We start from the raw sequence: 16,716 nt of genomic DNA on the forward strand, positions 1-16,716 counted from the left end.
CATTTTCATTTAATAATGTAATGTTTTGACTGAACTGTATTTCCTCATTTGTAAAATAGAGAGGTTGAATAAAATCTCTTTGGCATAACATGGTTATCTCATAGTCATAGATCTGCCTTAGAGCCCTAGAAAGTTGATGTAAAATTACATGAGTGTTACTAAAACCTTCACTTCTTGTATTTTGTAGTAATAGGCTTAAGGTCTGAAAATTGTTCACTGCGTTTCTTCAGGTTAATTCCTGTACCAATGGTGGGTTTTAAGGAACTTCTCCGAAGACTGAAGGTTCAAGATCAGATGACTAAGCAGCATCAAACCAGATTAGATGTAAGCATTTAGCTTTTTATTCCCTGGCCCTGGAAGTAGGGAAAGGGATTATAGACATTTAATTCTTTTTAGTATATGTGCTACTGTTTTATCTTAATCAGGAAACAATGTAGCATACACTGCAATTTAATAGTTTTATACAACTACCTTCTTTATGATAGAAGTCCCCAAATCACATGAATCTGATTTGATATAATAATGAATTTAGAATTCTTGTCTTAGTGGATTAATTAGACTGTCATTTCCAGTTTCAGCCAGGGATTGCATATTATTATTTATGGGGCCTTATGAAAATGAAGGTTATAGTAATGATTATTTTATGTTGACATATAATTGTCTTGGTATATTATTGTATGTTGATGAAGCAAATTTAAAATTAATGCTTAAATATACTTAATATTTTATTTCATAAAGTAGACTTTTTTAGGAGACCAGGGTGGGTGGATCACTTGAGATCAGGAGTTCAAGACAAGCCTGGCTGACATGGCAAAACCTGGTCTGTACTAAAAAATTCAAAAATTAGCTGGATGTCGTGGTGCACGCCTGTAATGCCAGCAACTTGGGAGGCTGAGGCATGAGAATTGTTTGAACCCGGGAGGCAGAGGTTGCAGTGAACAGAAATCGTGCCACTGCACTCCAGCCTGGGCGACAGAGTGAGACTCCTCAAAAAAAAAAAAAAAAAAAAACTTTCATAATTAAATACTTAAAGATTCTTAAAGGTCAGAGAAATTTCTATGATTTCAATTCTTTTAACTTTGCTAAGGTTTTTTTTTTGTTTTTTTTGTTTTTTTTGTTTTTTTTTTTTTTGAGACGTCTCTCGCTCTGTCGCCCAGGCTGGAGCACAGTGGCGCAATCTAGGCTCACTGCAAGCTCCACCTCCTGAGTTCACGCCATTCTCCTTCCTCAGCCTCCGGAGTAGCTGGGACTACAGGCGCCTGCCACCACGCCCGGCTAATTTTTTGTATTTTTAGTAGAGACGGGGTTTCACCGTGTTAACCAGGATGGTCTCGATCTCCTGACCTCGTGATCCACCCATCTCGGCCTCCCGAAAGTGCTAGGGTTACAGGCGTGAGCCACTGCGCCCGGCCAACTTTGCTGAGGTTTTATAACCCAGGAGCCTATGAAAATAATGTGTATTCTGCAGTCCTTGGGTGAAGTTTTCTATTAATGTCAGTGAGATCCAGTTGGTTGATAGTATTGTTCAGTTCTGTATTCTTGTTGTTTTTTCTGTCTGCTAGTTTGAGAAGAGATTTGAAATCTACAGCAACACTTACGGATTTGTGTTTTTCTCCTTTCATTTCTCAGTTTTTGCTTCATGTATTAATAGTTTGAAGGGCTGTTGTTATATAGGATTGTTGTGTTTTCTTGGCAAATTTACCTTTTATTATTATATCATATCCCTCTTAATCCTCGGTAAGTTTTAAATCTTCTCTAATGGCCTTTTATTGTTTTTAATCGATACATAACTACATATTTATGGGGCATAGTGTGATAATTCAATACATGGATACAGTGTGTAATGATCAAATAAAGTAATTAGCATATCCATTACCCCATACATTTATCATTTGTTGGTATCATGGGAAATTCACTCCTATAGCTATTTGAAACACAATAAATGGTTGTGAATTATAGTTACCTATAGTGCTATAGAACACTGGAACTTAATCCTCCTATCCAGCTGTACTTTTGTATCTGTTAAGCAACCTTTGGCAGTTCCCTACTCCTACTCTTTCTCCACCTCTAGTAGCCACTATTCTACTCTTTTCTTCTACTAAATCAACTTTTTTTAGCTTCCACATATGAGTGAGAACATGCAGAATTTATCTTTCTGCACGTGGCTTATTTCACTTAACAAAATGTCTTCCAAGTTCATCTATGTTGCTGCAAATGGTAGCACTTCATTCTTTTTCATGATTAAATAGTATTCTATTGTGTGTGTATATATGTGTACACATACACACTATGTTTTCTTTATCCATTCATCTGTTCATGGACACTTACTCAAGACACTCTGAAGTCTTTGTCTGGTGTTAACATAGCCACGCTACCTTTCTTTTGATAAAAAGTGTTTGTATGGCATACCTTTGTCCACCTTTTTGCTTTTAACCTACCTATATTGTTATATTTGAAGCGAGATTCTTGTAGACAGCAAAAAGTTTGGATTTAGTCCTACCATTTATTTGTTTTGTGTTTGTAGCCTCTGTTTTTCATTCCTGTTTCTACTTTTCTGCTTTCTTTTGGGTTATTTGGACTTTTTTTTTTTCAGCATTTCCTTTTAATCTATTATTTCAAGTCTTAGAGCAGTACTTCTTAGTAGTGGCTTGTGGTGGTGGTGGTGATTTTGTCTCCCAGAGCACATTTGGCAATGTCTGGAGACTCTTGGTTGGGGAGTACTACAGGCGTCTAATGTGTAGAGGCCCAGATGCTGCACACATTCTGCAGTGTACAGAACAGTACTCCCACAACAAGGAATTACCCAAGATTAATAGTGCTGAAGTTGAGAAACCTTTCTCTAGGTAATACGATGTATCTCCTCCCACTAGAACTAGCAGACTTCCCTTGGAGCTCCCTTTCAGCATTTATGCTCATTTCCAGGTTTGAGGCTGGGTTGAAACCAGACTAGGGACGCCTGAGGGGAAAAATGGGTAAACTCACCACAAGTTTAATGGTACTTTAAATTCCTATCTTACCTGATCTTCCTGCCAGAGTTCCCAAATAGCTCCCCCATGTATTCCATCCAAGTTTTATAGCTATATTAAATGGGAGAGATTGGGGTTGCATATGCTTAGTCCATCTTGTCCAGAACTGAAATCATTCATATCTTTGGCCAGTGTTTCCACTGGGCTTCCTATTTTTTCTTTATTGAACTTCAGTAATCATTTACTCTAGATTGTAGTCTCTGTTTATAACATTGTAAATATCTTCTAGTTTCTCATCTCTTTGTTAATTCTGTCTTTGGTGTCTGTAGTTGAAGAGAAATCCTTAATTTTAATGTAATGATATCCATTAAATGTTTGCCTTGTATTTTCTTTTTGGGAATTTGCTTAAATAATTTTTCATCCCAAAGTCTGAGAGTATCCTACATTAAAAAAAATTTAGAGTTTAACCTTTCACATTTGAGTCTTTTGTTGTCATCATGAAGTTTACCTTTATATAAAGTATGTGGTATGAACTCAGATTTATTTTTCTCTAAATAGTGGGTCCATTTTTTTTTTTTTTTTTTTTTTTTGAGATGGGGGTCTCGTTCTGTCGCCCAGGCTGGAGTGCAGTGGCGCAATCTCGGCTCACTGCAAGCTCCACCTCCTGGGTTCACGCCATTGTTCTGCCTCAGCCTCCCAAGTAGCTGGGACTACAGGCGCCCACCACCACGCCTGGCTAATTTTTTGTATTTTTAGTAGAAATGGGGTTTCACCGTGTTAGCCAGGATGGTCTCGATCTCCTGACCTCGTGATCCACCCATCTTGGCCTCCCAAAGTGCTGGGATTACAGGCGTGAGCCACTGCACCCGGCCCTATATTTTTAATATTGCCTATAAAAATGTGATATTCCTCAATGATTATCAAAGAATTTAAATTACACTGTTTGCATATATATATGTGATCTATTTCTAGACCCTCTCTTATGTTTCATTGGCCAGTTGGTCTGTTCTTATACCCACCCATTCCACATTTTTTTAGTCTTATGGCTTTGTAGTGTATCTTAATATCTAGTAGCATGAATCTCTAATCTTGGTTCTTCTTTTCAAAGTTTTCTGGGTCTTTATGGGTCTTTATTCTTCCATAAAAACTTTAGAATCAATTTGTCAGAATGCTAGAATTATGGTTGGAATTGCATTAAATGCAAAGACTAATTTGTGGGAATTGAATTTTAATATTAAATCATTTCATCCATGAATGTGGTATGTCTCTTTAATCCTTGTAGTCTTTTATGTCCTTTAAAATAATTTTTAAATATTCCCTTTTAAAATCTTATGCGTTCTTTCTTGGATCAATTCCTAGATGGTTTTAGTATTTGTTAATAAATACTGTGGCTGATAACATGTCTAATTTTTTTAGTTATTACTGGTAGAAAATAATGTTGTAAGTACTCTTGTATCTAAAAACCCTGGTGATTTTTCAAAATTGGGATGGGGAGATTGCCTAGGTTTTGTAATATAAAACATGGCCACCTAATTTTGTCCTTTCAGCATGGCCTGGCATTGGAAAGTTTCTTTAAAAGGTGATGTGTGCAGGTGGATGTGCTAAAATATGTCTTGCACAATCTTAACCTCTTTCTTGTAACATGTTAATGTAAGCCAGTGGCATAGAATGATTAATTATGATAGAGACAATTATGGGATTAATTCTGATTGGGATGCTTTAATAAAATAGTGAGATTTTAACCTACCCTGTAAGGTTAAGACTTCCTAAGGCAGAATAGTGGGATTTCAGTCAGGTAAAACAGCAAGTCAAAGATCCAGAGGCATAAAAATGTATCCTGCTGCATAATTAATATCATTCCTTTTCCTCTGCACTCTTGATTACTCCCTCCAAGTATTCTGTAACAGTTAATGTTGAAATGTACTGTACTTGCTGTCAGTAGTTAGATACAGGGCTAATTGTCTATTAAGACACCCCCTAGATATCATCTTACACATCTTAACTTTTTCCACTCAGACCTGGTTGTTGGCTGTATTCCATGTTACTTCAGATTCCTTAATTATTTCTGAAGTATGTGTTGTCTTTTTTTCCTTTTGAGATAGGTCTCTCCCTCTCTCTCTGTCTCTCTCTCTCCCTCTCCCTCCCCCTCTCTCCCTCTCTCTCTCTCTCCCTCTCTCCCTCTCTCCCCCTTTATCCCTCTTCTCCCTCTTCTCCCTCTCCCTCTCCCTCTCTCCCCCTCTCTCCCTCTCTCCCTCTTCTCCCTCTCTCTCCCCCTCTCTCCCCCTCTCTCCCTCTTCTCCCTCTTCTCCCTCTTCTCCCTCTTCTCCCTCTTCTCCCTCTTCTCCCTCTCCCCCTCTCCCCCTCTCCCCCTCTCCCTCTCTCCCTCTCTCCCTCTCTCCCTCTCTCCCTGTCTCCCTCTCCCTCTTGCCCATGCTGGAGTGCAGTGGCATGATCACGGCTCACTGCAACCCCAAACTCCTGGGCTCAAGTGATCCTCCCACCTCAGCCTCCTAAGGAGCTGGGATTACAGGCATGTAGCACTACACCTGGTTAATTTTTTATATTTTTTGTAGACACAAGGTCTTGCCATTTTGCCCAAGCTTGTCTCAAAATCCTGGTCTCAAGCACTCCTCTTGCCTTGGCCTCCCAAAGTGCTAGGCTTACAGGAGTGACCCACTGTGCCCAGCCGTGTGTGTGTGTGTGTGTGTGTGTGTGTGTGTGTGTGTGTGAGATGGAGTCTCACTCTGTTTTTTGTTTTTTGTTTCTGTGAGATGGAGTTTCACTCTGTTGCCCAGGCTGGAGTGCAGTGGCACGATCTCGGCTCCATCCCCCAGGTTTAAGTGATTCTCCTGCATCAGCCTTCCAAGTAGCTGGGATTACAGGTGCATGCCACCACACCCAGCTACTTCTTTGTATTTTTAGTAGAGACGGAGTTTCACTATGTTGGCCAGGCTGGTCTTGAACTCCTGACCTTAAGTAATTTGCCCGCCTCATCCTCCCAAAGTGGTGGGATTACAGGTATGAGCCACCACGCCTAGCTTATTTTTTCTATGTATTGCCTCATTGCTAAATTTCCTAGAGCTCTAAAGATATCTTTGCATGATTCTTTTAAAAAAATTTTAGGTATGTAAAAAGGGAAGAAATATAAAGCACAGATTTATAGGGAAAGAGTTTATATTTTGAGAGATGAATCTCAGGCTTATCCCAAGATTAGAATTTCCACACAGGTGTAACTGATAAATAGTTGTGATATTTGATTAACCCTCCCCCCCCAATTTTTTTTTAAACAGATCATATCTGAAGATATTAGTGAGCTACAAAAGAATCAAACTACATCTGTAGCCAAAATTGCACAATACAAGAGGAAACTCATGGATCTTTCCCATAGAACTTTACAGGTAGTAATTTGGATTTTCCCCCCCAGTGTTTATAAGACTATGTGTGTGAAATAATGTACTAAATATAGATTTTTAAAATAGAAAAAAAAATACTAAAATGAAAGAATAATGTGAAATTACAAGTACCGAATTCTTTCAGTAAAACTTTGAAATTGGAAAACAAGTCTCATAGGTTTGAGTGAGGAGAATAAAAATATCCTAAAGTTCATATTTTAGTGACAGTTTGAGGGAAAGCAGTGAAGAAATAAAGCATCTTAGTGCAAGGGAAGCTTCTGTGAGATTATTGATGTCTCATAAATTTCATAAAATAGTTTCATAAAATAGTTCAGAAAATTTTTTGAGTGCTAGAAAAAGGAGTGTAACCATAATGGTCGAAAAACAATAGAATTTCCAAATTAACAGGAGGAATTAAAAGAATAATAACAACTGAAATTATAAACTATCATGAAAACAGAAATATTACATACCAGAACCAGTGGGAAACAGCAAAATCTGTACTCAGAGGAAAACTTACAGCCATAAAAAATTCTCATTTAAAAAAATCAAATGTGAAAAATAAAGGAACTTAGTACTCATGTTAAATTAGAAAAGGAATATCAAGATAAGCCAAAAGAAACTAAAAAGAAAGATAAATGTGAAATTAGTGAAAGACTAAAAAATGTAATAGTGGAAAGAATAAATTAAAAAACTATTTCTTTGAAAAGACCATTAAAATTACTAAGCATCTCATCAGCTGGAAGAAGGGAAAAACAGAGTAAAATATACAAAATTAGTAGTGGGAAAAGAGGCATCACCATAGATATACAAAACAGAATAAGAAGATACTGCATGGGCCGGGCACGGTGTCTCACTCTTGTAATCCTAGAACTTTGGGAGGCCAAGGTGAGTGGATTGCCTGAGCTCAGGAGTTCAAGACCAGCCTGGGCAACACGGTGAAACCCCATCTCTACTAAAATACAAAAAAATCAGCCAGGCATGGTTGCTTGCGCCTGTAGTTCCAGTTACTTGGGAGGCTGAGGCACGAGAATTGCTTGAACCTGGGAGGCAGAGGTTGCAGTGAGCTGAGATCACGCCACTGCACTCCAGCCTAGGCTACAGAGCAAGACTCCATCTCAGAAAAAAGGAGAAAAAAAAAAGAAGATGCTGCATGTACTTTAGGGTAACAGATTTGGAACTCAGAGGAAGTTTTATTTTGATTTTTCTATGAAAATGAAAATTACCAAAATTAATCTACAGAGAAGTAAGAAAACAAATACCACAGAAACAGTTGGAAAAATGAAAGATGAAACATGAAAAAGGCCTCAGGGACAGATAGTTTCATTGCCAAATTTTGTCTAACCACAAAAGAGCTAATTCCAGTGTTATTTTAATTATTCTAGACAATTGAGGAATAATGTATACAGCTTCATTTGTTCTTTTTTCACAGCTTAAGATAATTTGCATACCATACTATTTACTCATTTAAAGTGTACAATTCAATGGCTTTTAGTATATTCAGAGACTTGTATAACCGTTATTACCACAATCAATTTTAGAACATTTCTATCACCCTACAGACAAATCCCATACCCATTGTCAGTCACTTCCCCGTTTCACTGCAAATCTGTCAGTCCTATGCAACCGGTTTTGCCTATATGGGTTTGCCTGTTCTGGAAACCTCATATAAATGGAATCATAACGATATATGGTCTTTTGTGACTGGCTTTTACTTAGCATAATGTTTTCAAAGTTCAACTGTGTTGTACCATGTAATAGTACTTCAGGTACTAATAAATGATTATTATTCATTTATTGCTGAATATTCCATCATATGGCTATACCACATTTTACTCAATTGATGGACATTTTGGTGGTTCTACTTTTTGGCTATTATGAATAATATTGCTATTAAAATTTATTTACAAGTGTTTGTTTGGCCATATACTTCTATTTCTCTTGGGTATAAACCTAGGAGTGAAATTGCTGTGTCATATGCACACTATGTTTAACTTTTTGAGGAACTACGTAAACTGTTTTCCAAAGCAACTGTACCATTTTACATTTCTGTTTGTAGCATCTCAAAAAAAGAAATTATAAACAGCTATTTTAAAGAGATGCAAATTATGCTAAGTGAAAAAAGCCAGACTTAAAGGCTGTGTAAGGCATGATTCTATTTATATAACATTATACAAAAGAAAATTAGGGACAGATAACAGATTAGTAGTTGCCAGGGACTGTAGATGAAGAGAGAAGTGTGACTACAAGGGGCTTGGGGTGATGGAAATATTCTGTATCTTAATCACTGTGGTGGTTACACGACTGTATGTATTTGCCAGATTCATAGAACTGAACACCTAAAACAGGTGAATTGTCGTATGTAGAGTATACCTCAAATCGGACCAAAAAACCACATTCTAAATGAAGTATAAGCAAAGAGAATCCAGCTATTTATCAATTTCTTAAAAAATATACTATGACCAAGTAAAGTTTATTTCAGGAATGCAAGGTTGGTTTTAATAACAGGACATCTATCAACATGACTTATTATAGCAACACATTAAAGGAAAATATATAATAGAAACTGTAACCAAAAATGAATAGCAAATACTCAAAAAGGCAGAACACTAAAATCGCATTTAGAAACTAGACAACGGACACCCAATATTATCATCATTATTTGTTGCTATCTTGGAGGTTTTCATAAATAAAACAAGCAAAGAAATAATATAAACATTGGGAAGATGATTAAGTGATCTATTTTTGCTGATATGATTGTATATCTGGAAAACCCAAGGGAATAAACCATAGAATTAATGTAGTAAGCTGGCTAGATATAAAAGTACAAAAATCAACTTTCCTTTTTACTATCTGGAAATAGGAAAATGTTCCATTCACTATGGTGACAAAACTGTAAAATAGGAATATATTTCTGAGGAAAGTATAGGTATTTACAAATAGATAAACTATATTCTTAGATGAGAATACTTAATACCCACTTTACAAAATTAAAAATGAATTACAGCTTTTTAAAAATTGATTAAGCTGGGTGTGATGACATGGCACCTATAGTCACAGCTACTCAGAAGGCTGAGGCAGGAGAAGCACCTGAGCCCAGGAGTTTGAGGCTCTAGTGAGCTATGATTGTGCCTATGAATAGCCACTGCACTCTGTTGCCTGGGCAACATAGGGAGACCCTGTCTCTAAAAAAATTTTGATTAAAATTTCTTTAAGTTTATAAAGAAGGATAAGTGTTTGAGACTAGCTTGTTCAGGAACAAAAAAGAAATAGTGAAGGGGACTTCTTTACCAGATTTCAGAACCTATTTTAAACCTCTTATAATTGAATCAATATAGTGTCTGCATGGGATTGGACAGAACAATGCATGGAACAGAGTAGGGAATTTACAAATAGATGCAAGTGTGCTGAAAATTTAATATATGAGAAAGGTGGTATTTCAATTCAGTGGGTTTATTTAATAAATAATGCTGGAGTATAACTATCCATAAGGAAGAAAAGAAAATTAGACCATTGCATTGTATAAAAATAAAGTGGACTAAAGACTTTAAGAAACTTTCAAAGCTGTATGTACAGCCTGGGATTTGAGAGACATTGATCAAAAAGCTAGAAACTATAAACCAACATTGGCCACATAAAAAATTGTGTAGCAAAAGATACCAGAAGCCATTTGTCAATAGTCATGTGATAGAGTTTAGGAAAAGGAAATTTTGCAAACAGCATTCATTTTAGATTTAGTGTTCATATTCATATTATACAAAGAGATCCTATAATTTGACAGTAAAACCCAATTGAAATTTGGGCAAAAGATGTGTAAAGGCAGTTCATAGAAAAAGCAAATGCAAAATAGTTCTTAGTCATTAAAAGATGGTCCCTTTAATTTACTAGGAATCTGGGAATTGCAGATTAAAGAAAAAAAATGAGATCCTGGCCGGGCGCAGTGGCTTACGCCTGTAATCCCAGCACTCTGGGAGGCCGAGGCGGGTGGATCACGAGGTCAGGAGTTCAAGACCAGCCTGGCGAAGATGGTGAAACCCCAACTCTACTAAAAATACAAAAATTAGCTGGGCATGTTGGCGGGCGCCTGTAATCCCAGCTACTTGGGAGGCTGAGGCAGAGAATTGCTTGAACCTGGGAGGTGGAGGTTGCCGTGAGCCAAGATCACGGCACTGCACTCCAGCTTGGGTGACAGAGTGAAACTCCATCTGGGAAAAAAAAAAAGAGATCCCTTTACACTCATGCGGTTGGGAAAAATTTAAACAACCACCACCTGTTCTTGACAGGAATGTGGGGAAAGAGTATTCTGATGTGTGGCCTATGGATCTAAATCATTAGGATCTTTTGAGAAAGCAATCTAGCAGCTTTAGAACTGAAAACGTACATACTTTAAAACTCAGCCTCATTGTTAAAGATCTATACCAGTTAAATAGATATATGCACAGAAATGTTCATTATAGCATTGTAGTGTCAAAGCTACAAAATTTATTACAGCATTGTTTATAGAGTCAAAGCTACAAAAATGTTTATTATGGCATTGTAGTGTGAAAACAAAATGTATATCCATCAAGACAGTAATTATTGATTATTGGTTAATAACATTTAAAAAGCATACAGCCATTAAAAATAACAAATTAGAGCTATACTTCTTAAGGCATTTCATGAGATTTTGATAATAAAATTATTTTAATTATAAAATTTAATGGTTAATATTGATAATAAAATTAATTTTGTTAATTATATATAATCCATTTTTAAAAACTTAGATGAGTAAAAAGCAGTCGGTCTATGTGTGTGTTTATGAAAAAGATATGGTTATAGGAGCATGGATGAGAGTATGGAAGGATTTGCACTGTTTTTAACAGAGTAAGCTGGGCTTGGAGAGTAGCAGCAAACCAAGAGTCTGCCTTTAGAGGCCGCTGCTTTAGACCCTTTCCCCCGATGCATTGTTAAATTGGAAAGAAAGAGAAGCGGCCTGGCACAGTGGCCCACGCCTGTAATCCCAGCACTTTAAGAGGCCGAGGCAGAAGGATCATTTGAGTTTAGGAGTTTGAGACCGGCCTGGCACAGTGGCCCACGCCTGTAATCCCAGCACTTTAAGAGGCCAAGGCAGAAGGATCATTTGAGTTTAGGAGTTTGAGACCAGCCTGGGCAACATCGGGAGACCTCATCTCTACTAAAAAAAAAAAAAGAAAAAAAATTAGCCAGGCATGGTGGTGAGCACCTGTAATTCCAGCTACTTGGGAGGCTGAGGTGGGAGGATTGCTTGAGCCTAGGAGATCGATGCTGCATTGAGCTGCCCTCCAGCCTGGGCAAGAAAGCAAGGTCGTCTCAGAAAAACAAAAACAACAACCAAAAAAAGGAACCATGTCACAGAGTGATATATACAGTTTAGTTTTATTTTGGATCTGTGTGTGTGTGCTCTCTCTGTATGATGAGCAAGGAGAAAGGTACAGGGGAATGAACATCAGTTAGCACTATTTGTCTTGGGGGTATGAGAGAAAATTTGTCTTTTACATTCTCGTATTGTTTCTTAACAAGTACATTTTGCTTTTGTAATCTCAAAAAAAATCCAAGAAATAATTTTTAGACCTAAATATTATAAACTCATCTTTAAAGAACACTTTATTTGGAAAGGCTGTGAGTAAATGTCTGAAACTGGTATTATGTTGTCTATTTTTTTGTACTGCTTTTAAGCCATACCATAGTTTTTGTCTGTTTTTTGTGAGAGAGTCTCGCTCTGTTGCCCAGGCTGGAGTGCAGTGGCGCGATCTAGGCTCACTGCAAGCTCTGCCTCCCGGGTTTTCCGCCATTCTCCTGCCTCAGCCTCCCGAGTAGCTGGGACTACAGGCGTGCACCATCAACGTCCGGCTAATTTTATGTATTTTTAGTAGAGACGGGGTTTCATCGTGTTAGCCAGGATGGTCTCAATCTCCTGACCTCTTGATCCACCCACCTTGTCCTCCCAAAGTGCTGGGATTACAGGTGTGAGCCACCGCGCCCGGCCAAGCCATACCATAGTTTTAAAATTGTTGGCTTGGCAAAGTGTAAACCCAGCACTCTGGGAGGCCAAGGCTGGAGGATCACTTAATTAAGCCCAGGAGTTCAAGACCAGCCTGGGCCACATAGTGAGACCCCCCCCCCACCCCGCCACAAAAAAATTAAAAAATGTAACCAGGTGCGGTGGTGCACACCTGTGGTCCCAGCTACTCAGGAGCTGAGGCAGGAGGATCACTTGAGCCACAGAGGTCAAGGAGTGAGCTGTGTTTACGCCACTGCACTTCAGCCTGGGAGACAGAGCAAGACCCTGTCTCAAAAAAAACAATTAAGTCTATATCAGTGTATTTATGTGATAACTTTTGCCTAGTTAAAATGGACAGAAACATAATTCAAATCCTGAACTGTTGAACCCTACTGTTGTTTGATTTTCAGCTGATTTCTTTCAGCAACTAATTGTACTACTACTACTTGCATAACTAAAAAGAGATGATTCTGTTGTTATTGGTGGTTTTTATTTGTATAGGTCCTAATCAAACAGGAAATTCAAAGGAAGAGTGGTTATGCCATTCAGGCTGATGAAGAGCAGTTGCGAGTTCAGCTGGATACGATTCAGGGTGAACTAAATGCACCTACTCAGTTCAAGGTAACCACTTCTAAGACCATAATTCTAAAATTTGTTTCAGGTGGATCTGCAGACAAAAAGTTATGTAATCTTCAAGCAGGAATTTTGTATACTTGTGTTTCTTATCTCCAATTAGAACTTCCTTTCTAAAGTAAACTCAGTCATGGTTCTTTTGGCTAGTATTAGTGTTTCAAATATAATGTACAGAGAGAGAAATAGAAATTTTTAATAGATGGTTTTGAAACCATCCTTTCAGAAGAAAACATTGTCTTTTACAAGTCTTCGTCGGCAGTTGTAATTTGACTCAGTCTTAACTTTTAGGGCCGACTAAATGAATTGATGTCTCAAATCAGGATGCAGAATCATTTTGGAGCAGTCAGATCTGAAGAAAGGTATTACATAGATGCAGATCTGTTACGAGAAATCAAGCAGGTAAGTGTTGCATGAGGCTGCATTATTTAAAGTGTGAGCTCACCACTTCACACCTATTAGGATGGCTGTTATCCTAATAAGAAAAGTGTTAGTGAGAATGTGGAGAAATTGGAACTTTCTTGCACTGTTGGGGGAATGTAAAATGGTTCAGCCTTTATGGAAAACAGTGTAGTGTTTACTCAAAAAATTAAAGATAGAATTACGATATGATCTAGCAGGTCTACTTCTGGATATATACCCAAGTACGTTGGAAGCAGGGACTCAGAACATATTTGTACACCCATGTTCATAGCATCTTTATTCAAAATAGTCAAAATGTGGAGATAACCCAAGAATCAATCAAGGAATAGAGAAACAAAATGTAGTATATATACACACAATGGAATATTATTCAGCCTTGAAAAAAGAATGAAATTCTGACACATGCTACAATGCAATTTGACCTTGAAGAAGTTATGCTTCATGAAATAAGCCACTCATAAAAGGGAAATATTTATGATTTCACTTATGAAAAGTACCTAGTAGTCCAATTAATAGAGAGTAGAAAGGTGGTTGCCAGGGTGTGAGGGGAGGAGGGGATGGGAGGAACTTAACTGGTACAGAATTTCAACTTGAGAAGATGAAAAGTTCTAAACAAAGTGGATAGTGTTGATTATTGCACAACAGCCTAAATGTACCTAATGCCACTGAACTGTATACTTAAAAATAGTTACAGGCAAAATTTTATGGTATGCCTGTTTTGCCACTGTTTAAAAAAGTGAATTATCCCTCTCCTCGCCAAAAAGATGAATTTAGAGGTAGTAGAGACACTAAAGTTTCCTAGACCTTGCTCCTTAAAGTGTAGGTAGTAGCCGCACCTGGAAGGTCATTAGAAATGCAAAATTTCAGTCCTTACTCCAGACGTACTCAATCTGCATTTTATCAAGATCATAGAATGATTTGTATGCACTTTAAAGTTTGAGAAGCAACTGCTCTAGATAATACCTTCCCTGCCTATATGTCGCATGTAAGTTATAAACATTTGGTTATTGATCTATCCCCTAAGCCCTCAGGAGATCTGGATGGAGGTAGGTTGAGGTGGCCAGAACCTCCAACCACTTTTCTAGGGTTTTCACATTGTGTGAAAAAGTTGGGAAACACTGCTTTGGCTTATTTTCATTAGTATAAATGCAGATTGGTTTAATGAAAATGAACAGTTGCATCTAAAGAAAATATATGAAGATGATTAACTTTGTGGAACATACTAGGTAGCTAGTGACTGTTGGCATGGCCCTGAGGATTTTAGATAAAGGTTATAAATGTCATCAACAAATCCAATTTTATTATGTTAGAATGGATATGGCTGGTTTTATGCAACCAAAAACTACTTTGGCTTCCAGGTTCTTGGATATTACACACATAACCAATTATATTCCATTGTTTTAAGTATTTGCAATAAATTAACAGGTTCCAGTATATTGAAATAAATAGTTGTATTAAATAGAGTTGATATATGCAATAAAACTGGGAATAATTTAAACACCTGTCTTTTTTAAAATTATGAGCAGTGTATTGTTTTGGGATTGAATCATGGTTCACCATCTACTTTATGACCTTGGGCAGGTTATTTACCTGTAGTTTCTTTAACTGTCGAGATGATAATGGTACCCCAAAGGGGGCTCAAAAGGATTTTAAATGAGTTAAGTGAGTGAATACCAGTACTGTTAAAACAGCACCTTAACCCATGAGGAGTCTTAAAAAAATGTTAGCATCTGTAGTCATCACCACCATTATCACTGTGTACTTTGTACTTCAAAACATGAATATTCTCAGTTTTCAGAATGTTATTTTGCTAGTCATCTATATTTGAATACCTCCTTTGAGTTCTGTTTTATTATCATGCCTTTATCAAAAGTTGGTAAAAAAAACATTTTTGTTGGAAGATATTGTTCATTATATATTTGTTTGATTTTATTCTTTAGAGTTTGTCTTTCACTGTTAGCAAAAGATGTAGTACAAATGTTTAAATATGCATGCCCTCTATATTTAGAGCACTTACTAGGTACTGTGTTGCTAGTAAAACAGTCAAAGTGGAGTCTTTTTTCCTGTGACTAGCTTGCAGTTTTAAGAAATTAATACATTAATATGTTGTTTCTTAATTTGTTCTAGCATTTGAAACAACAACAGGAAGGCCTTAGCCATTTGATTAGCATCATTAAAGATGATCTAGAAGATATAAAGCTGGTCGAACATGGATTGAATGAAACCATCCACATCAGAGGTGGTGTCTTTAGTTGACAGTTCACAAACTTGTGTAAAGGTTTGTGAAATGCATCTTCTTACTGCATCAGACCTTCCTTAAGAATGAAACCGACCACATGGAGGGAAAAAGAAAACAATTCTTTCTTGGCTTGGTTTTTTGAGAAGTTTACTGACAAATTACTGTTCATCAAATCTGAAATAGTCACCTCACAGCTCTTCAAAGAAAACCTTTGAAAGATTTATATCTAAAAGCTGTATTTACTTTAAAAGAAGTGCATAATTACCAAAATTGTATGTACTATTGTACATTTTTACAACAGCATTTTCTTAAACATAATCTGTGTTTAATGATTATTGTCCATTGAGCCTGTACTCTGCTTTCCATACCAAGTAAATATGAAATAATCTACTTTGCACATAACAGAAGAAACTATAATTACTTGGCTGTTGGAGATTTGTACTTGAGTATAAATGTACACCAGTTTTTGTATTTGTGAACTCATCTGTGGGAGGAGTAAAGAAAATCCAAAAGCATTTAATGTTTTGTTTTTGTTCTATAAAGATATGAAAATGTATTTTTATATTATTTTACTTATTTGGAATTTACAGAGCACACCTAAGCAATTAGGATATAACAAAATTACTTAACCATTTTTGCAACCATTTTGTTTTTTAAGCCTTTTTATTTCTAAAAAGATGAAAACTTATAAATAAATTCTTAATTTGTAATTACTTTTATATAATTCTGTCTGGTGCTTTATTTGGCTTTTGAGGAATGACCATTTTTTGTCCACACAGGTACTAAATTCATAATCACAAGTCAGGAATTTTAGTCTTAAGTCTTATTTTTGCCTCCTAGGGATTTTTGTCAGTGCTGATATATTTTGATTAGGGTATGGCAAGTAAAACTTACTTCAGATATCATCTAGTATTAAGAATTCCCTAATATGTCATTAGTATTCGAAATACTAGAAAATCTGAGTTAAACAGATTAAGTAGTGTTAAATAGTGGGTCTTTAACCAGTGGATCATTTTAAACAGTATTTCTGACTACACTATATATTTG

At 36.8% G+C, this 16,716-nt stretch overlaps 1 protein-coding gene across 4 annotated transcripts in view; it reads left to right on the plus strand.

The window, feature by feature from the left end:
* NUP54 (nucleoporin 54) overlaps nucleotides 1–16,388 on the plus strand; it is a 34,636-nt gene extending 18,248 nt beyond the window's left edge. For 2 of the 4 annotated variants that reach the window (XM_003832292.5, XM_034958626.3), the window contains 5 exons: nucleotides 231–324; nucleotides 6,257–6,364; nucleotides 12,879–12,998; nucleotides 13,299–13,409; nucleotides 15,558–16,388. In XM_003832292.5, coding sequence (XP_003832340.1) covers nucleotides 231–324; nucleotides 6,257–6,364; nucleotides 12,879–12,998; nucleotides 13,299–13,409; nucleotides 15,558–15,686 — 562 coding nt within the window. In that variant the 3' untranslated portion in view covers nucleotides 15,687–16,388. The remainder of the gene's footprint in view (nucleotides 1–230; nucleotides 325–6,256; nucleotides 6,365–12,878; nucleotides 12,999–13,298; nucleotides 13,410–15,557) is intronic. The other 2 variants (XM_063603552.1, XM_034958627.3) reach the window with 1 other exon arrangement.
* The last annotated feature ends 328 nt before the right edge of the window (nucleotides 16,389–16,716 follow it).

Source organism: Pan paniscus, chromosome 3 (genome assembly GCF_029289425.2).
Source record: "Pan paniscus chromosome 3, NHGRI_mPanPan1-v2.0_pri, whole genome shotgun sequence".
Taxonomy (NCBI): domain Eukaryota; kingdom Metazoa; phylum Chordata; class Mammalia; order Primates; family Hominidae; genus Pan; species Pan paniscus.